The 5,714-nt window shown below is 42.3% G+C and overlaps 1 protein-coding gene across 1 annotated transcript; it reads left to right on the top strand.

Annotated features, from left to right (window-relative positions):
* The first annotated feature begins 1,096 nt into the window (after nt 1-1,096).
* LOC108298796 (proteasome subunit alpha type-4-like) lies at nt 1,097-3,981 on the top strand. Its single transcript, XM_017521367.2, has 4 exons — nt 1,097-1,190; nt 1,485-1,573; nt 2,233-2,360; nt 3,468-3,981. The coding sequence occupies exons 1-4, from the start codon at nt 1,117-1,119 to the stop codon at nt 3,609-3,611; spliced, it is 435 nt and encodes a 144-aa protein (XP_017376856.2). The 5' UTR covers nt 1,097-1,116; the 3' UTR covers nt 3,612-3,981.
* The last annotated feature ends 1,733 nt before the right edge of the window (nt 3,982-5,714 follow it).

The raw sequence follows: 5,714 nt of genomic DNA on the forward strand, positions 1-5,714 counted from the left end.
CTGATTATCAGGGCCTTTTGATTCACTTGTTCAAAGTGGTGTCACCTCTCCACAGAGCCTCTGATGGGCCCACTCAACAGCTAGCAGGCATGGCTAGGCATAGTCACAGCACAAGTCTTGGTTATAAGAAAGCCAGGGCAGCCCTCAGGAAATGAACAACAACAAAAAAAAGGGCGGGGGAGAAATATGGCTGGGCGTGGTGGCTCACGCCTGTAATCCAAACACTTTGGAGTTTAAAAAAAAGAACTGGGTGTGCACCTATAGTCCCAGCTACTTGGGAGGCTGAGGTGAGAGGATCACTTGAGCCCAGGAGGCAGAGGTTGCAGTGAGCCAAGATGGCATCACTGTACTCCACCCTGGGTGACAGACCAAGCATCTGTCTCAGGGGAAAAAAGACTGTGCTAGAGAGACAGACTGCTCTTGAGTAGTATCCATTTCCTAAGGCCTGGCTTGACAGAGGTGACAGGGGACAATGACAGGAGGATTTAAAGCCTGTCTACAGAACACAGGGTTATGCTCCTATTAGAGGTGTATTTTCCTTTTTTTTAAGAAGGGGTTTCACCATGTTGCTCAGGCTGGTCTTGAACTCCCGACCTTAGATGATCCACCTGTCTTGGCCTCCAAAGTGCTTGGATTACAGGTGTGAGCCACCGTGCCCAGCCCCTTTATTTTTTGTTAAGATGGGATTTCACCATGTTGCCCAGGCTGTTCTTGAACTCCTGGGCACAAGCCCTCCGTCTACCTCAGCCTCCCAAAGTGCTGGGATGACAGACGTGAGCCACTGTGGCTGGCCTGTCTTTTTATTCTTTGTTGCTAAATCTTGAGATTTACTTTAGCTTTTTGGCATTGATTCTGTTACCCTATTTACTGGGTGGTAATGATAAATACACCTACTCTAGAACTTAAGGATGCATTGGTTGATCTTTGATGTTGAATGACATCAAGTAAGTGTCTCCTACAAAAATAAAACTTTTGTAGGATTTTTCTGAAGGAAGTAGCTGCTGTGAAGCAAGTGTAGTAAATACCTAATAGAACTCTGTGCTTTTTTAATACTTGTAGCTCTTCTCACAAATGTCTTGCCTGCTTACAGATCAATATCTTTTTTCTTTAAGGGACATGGCTTGCAGTGTGGCAGGCATAACTTCTGGTGCTAATGTTCTGACTAACGAACTAAGGCTCATTGCTCAAAGGTATGGTCATAAATAGCATAACTGTTGATAAATCAGTTTTGATGTTTCTAAGGAGAGCTCACTTTTGCAAAGTCATTAAAATATTTTAATTGAAAATTACAGATTTCTTTAAACCAAACTTAACAAAACATTATTTCCTATGAGAATATTCGGATGTTGACTTGTTCCCTCCCCTTCAAATTACAAACAACGGTTAGGTTGTCCCTATGGGCATAGATTGCTTTTTAGAGAGTATTTACCTTAGAGTCTGTCTGTGTTTTAGAGAAAACTAATGTGCCGATCTCTTTATCCTAGGTATTTATTACAGTATCAGGAGCCAATACCTTGTGAGCAGTTGGTTACAGCACTGTGCGACATCAAACAAGCTTATACGCAATTTGGAGGTGCTTAATTTTTTTGAAAATTTTATTCCAAAAAGTTAAGACATTTTATGACTCAACATTTTTGAGGCAGTAAAAAATTGAAAAATAGACCCTTTTGTTTTAAATTATATTATTTAAATTGGCAAATAACAACTGTATGTATTCATAGGGTACATAATGTTTCAGTACATACAATGATCAGATCAGGATAATCGGCACATTCATCATCTCAAACACTTCGCTCTGTTGGGAGCCTTCCATACCCTTCCGGCTATTCGAAACTAACATGTTACGGTTAACTATATTAATCTTACAGTGGTGTCGAACACTAGAAATTCCTGCATTCTTATTTCATGAGTGAACCTGAAATTACCATAGTTTTGTTAACAAGATAGGTAAAGTCCGAGATAACATTTTCAAATCTGGAAGCTAACTGCTATTTCCATAATAACGAAATTCAGCCCTGGTCCTCTTGTCTCTTCCCTCTCCTGGCGGTATCCAAATCATAGAAACAGAAGTGGAATTTGTAATAGAGCTTATCTATGGTAGCCAGAATACAAAACAGTTTATGAATGCTTAAGTTCACAGAGAAGGGTTTAGCTACATTCACTGAGCTCAAGTAACTATAGTGATACTAAATTGAGATTATTGATATATTTGGCTTTTTTTCTTTGTTAAAGGAAAACGTCCCTTTGGTGTTTCATTGCTGTACATTGGCTGGGATAAGCACTATGGCTTTCAGCTCTATCAGAGTGACCCTAGTGGAAATTGTGGGGGATGGAAGGCCACATGCATTGGAAATAGCGCTGTGAGTATTTTTGTTGTGCTATAAAATCTAGCAGAAGGTCTAATAACTGCCGTAATTTTGCAGTGGTGATGAACGTAAACAATATTTTACAATAGCCACAACCACCTTAATGTGATATGGAAATATTTGTGATTTCTGTTGGTGACAGAATTGCTGGTATAGCTAATATACTGGGGTTTGTTAATTACATTAATAATTAAATGCCAAGTTTCAATTAAGAGTTGTGAAATTAGAAGTTGTAATTTTGTTTCACAACCTAGTTTACAAATCCCCTCAATTCTATGACAGACCGCTTGGGAGACTGAGGTACTTTATAGAGCGTCAGTACCCCCTCCTCTTATCTTGTGCTGTGTTTGCCTTGCCTGTCATCAAAATTCTTTATATGGGACAGGCATGGTGGCTCATGCCTGTAATCCCAACACTTTAGGAGACTGAGGCAGGTAAATCGCCTGAGCCCAGGAGTTTGAGACCAGCCTGGGCAACATGGCAAAACCCCATCTCTACAAAAAATACAAAAGTTAGCGGGTGCCGTGGCATGTGCCTGTAATCCTAGCTACCCAGGAAGCCAAGGTGGGAGGAGGATCACCTGAGCCTGGGGAGGCTGTGAGGATACAGTGAGCTGAGATCACACCACTGCACTTCAGCCTGGGCAACAGAGTGAGCCTCTGTGTCTAAAAAAAGAAAAAGTTTATACTTGTAATGCCAATGATAATTCAGGCTGTGTATGGTGGCTCCTGCCTGTAATCCCAGCACTTTGGGGGGTCAAGGCAGGTGAATCAGTTGAGATCAGGAGTTCGAGGCCAGCCTGACCAACACAGAGAAACCCCGTCTCTACTAAAGATACAAAATTAGCTGGGTGTGGTGGCACATGCCTGTAATCCCAGCTACTCAGGAGGCTGAGGCAGGAGAATTGCTTGAACCTGGGAGGCGTAGGTTGCAGTGAGCGAGATCGTGCTATTGCACTCCAGCCTGGGCAACAAGAGCGAAACTCCATCTCAAATAATAATCACTATAATAATTATTTAGGCATTTTTCTTCTAGACCAATTCATGTTTCTAAAAAATGTAAAAACTTAAACAAAATTCTATGTTGATTCATGTTTTATAGGCGGCTGTGTCAGTGTTGAAACAAGACTACAAAGGAGAAATGATGTTGAAGTCAGCACTGGCTTTAGCTATCAAAGTGCTAAATAAGACCATGGATGTTAGTAAACTCTGTGCTGAGAAAGGTAATTCATGTCCTATCCTTTAATTCACTCCGTTAGACTGAGTTAGGTTTTAACGTATTATCCTAGTTCATTGAAACAGCAGCCTTATGAATTAGGTGATGTTATCCCTGTCTTCTCACTGAGGACACTAGGGCTTACTGAGGGCAAGTGAGTTGACCAAGGTCAACATTGGTAAACTGTGGACACACTGTTCTCAATACTCACAGATAGAGATCCTGTACCGTGCTACTTTTAGTTAACAGTTATCAAATCTTCTCATCAATGGTATCTTTGCTTGTGTGTATGTGTGATAAAACATATGCATGTAGTTATATATTCGTACATAGGTTTGGTATTCTTTACCAGAGATACAACATTTACATGGGTTGTGATATCCTCTCCTATTCTTTTGAATCTACTAATCTCTTATTTTAAGTTTATGTTAGCAATTCCAAACACTTTGTTCAGTATGTCAGGCCAGGTGCAGTGGCTCACGCCTATAATCCCAGCACTTTGGGAAGCTGAGGCGGGCAGATCACCTGAGGTTGGGAGTTTGAGACCAGCCTGACCAACGTGGAGAAACCCTGTCTCTACTAAAAGTACAAAAAATTAGCTGGGTGTGGTAGCACGTGCCTGTAATTCCAGCAACTTGGGAGGCTGAGGCAGAAGAATTGCTTGAACCCAGAAGGTGGAGTTTGCAGTGAGCCAAGACAAGGTCACAACATTGCACCCCAGCCTGGGCAACAAGAGCAAAACTCTGTCTCAAAAAAAGAATATTTCAACTGGGCATGGTGGCTCACGCCTGTAACTCCAACACTTTGGGAGGCCAAGGTGGGTGGATCACCTGAAGCCAGAAGTTCAAGACCAGCCTGGCCAACGTGGTGAAGCCCTGTCTCTACTTTTAAAATACAAAAATTAGCCTGGCATGGTGGCGCACACCTGTAATCCCAGCTACTCGGGAGGCTGAGGCAGGAAAATCACTTGAACCTGGGAGGCGGAGGCTGTAGTGAGTAGAGATTGTGCCACTTGCACTCCAGCCTGGGTGACAGAGACTCTATCTCAAAAAAAAAAAAGTATTTCTAAATGTTTTTAAGAAATTGTGGTAAATTAACATGTTGCTTTAGATTAGGACAGTTTAGCTCCTGGTATTCCTTAGAAAATGCCACTTATGGCCAGGCGCAGTGGCTCACACCTGTAACCCCAGAACTTTGGGGTTAGGCTACCTGAGGTCAGGAGTTTGAGACCAGCCTGGCCAACATGGTCAAACCCCATCTCTAGTAAAAATACAAAAAATTAGCCAGACATGGTGGTGTGCACCTCTAATCCCAGCTATTTGGGAGGCTGAGGCAGGAGAATTGTTTGAACCTGGGAGGCAGAAGTTGTGGTGAGCCAAGATTGTGCCATTGCACTCCAGCCTGGGCAACAAGAGCAAAACTCCATCTCAACAAAAGAAAGAAAATGCCATTTACATGCAGTTTGCCCTCTGTTGTCTTCCACCCAATTTTAAGGAGACACTACTCTATTTCCCTGGTACAAAGCAATCCCTTCCCCTTTAGGTATTAGTCTGCTTTTCTTGGCCATTTCATGCCTTATTTTGTTTTGTTTTGTTTTTTGTTTTTGAGACAGAGTCACACTCTTGTCACCCAGGCTGGAGTGCAGTGGCGTGACCTCAGCTCACTGCAATCTCCGCCTCCCGAGTTCAAGCAATTCTCCTGCATCAGCCTTGAGTAGCTAGGACTACAGGTGCCTGCAGCCATGCCCAGCTAATTTTTTAGTATATTTAGTAGAGACAGGGTTTTACTGTGTTTGCCAGGATGGTCTCAATCTCCTGACATTGTGATCTGCCCGCCTAGGCCTCCCAAAGTGTTGGGATTACAGGCATGAACCACCACACCCAGCCTTTTGATTTAAAGACTTGCAAAGTCCATAAAAAAAAATCTTATTACCAGGTGAAGATTCTGGCTGAAATTGTGGTTCCTTCTGATCAGCCCAGCTAATAGCAGGCCAGCAATAGCAATTGGTCAATTATACTTTTTCTAAGGGAGTGACAATATGGCTGCTAAGAAAGTTGTGATGGGTGAGGTGAAGCTATTTAAGTAAAAATTGTAATTAAAACATTACAAGATGAAAGGTATTTTGTTCTCATA

The sequence above is a fragment of the Cebus imitator genome, unplaced genomic scaffold, assembly GCF_001604975.1.
Source record: "Cebus imitator isolate Cc_AM_T3 unplaced genomic scaffold, Cebus_imitator-1.0 Scaffold1094, whole genome shotgun sequence".
Classification (NCBI taxonomy): domain Eukaryota; kingdom Metazoa; phylum Chordata; class Mammalia; order Primates; family Cebidae; genus Cebus; species Cebus imitator.

What these genes read in the sequence shown, in the direction of transcription:
- LOC108298796 (XM_017521367.2), top strand. Translation starts at nt 1,117, where the DNA reads ATGGCTTGCAGTGTGGCAGGCATAACTTCTGGTGCTAATGTTCTGACT. An exon ending in CTAAGGCTCATTGCTCAAAG is followed by an intron (nt 1,191 to 1,484) that starts GTATGGTCATAA and finishes TCTTTATCCTAG; the next exon opens with GTATTTATTACAGTATCAGG. An exon ending in CATGCATTGGAAATAGCGCT is followed by an intron (nt 2,361 to 3,467) that starts GTGAGTATTTTT and finishes CATGTTTTATAG; the next exon opens with GCGGCTGTGTCAGTGTTGAA.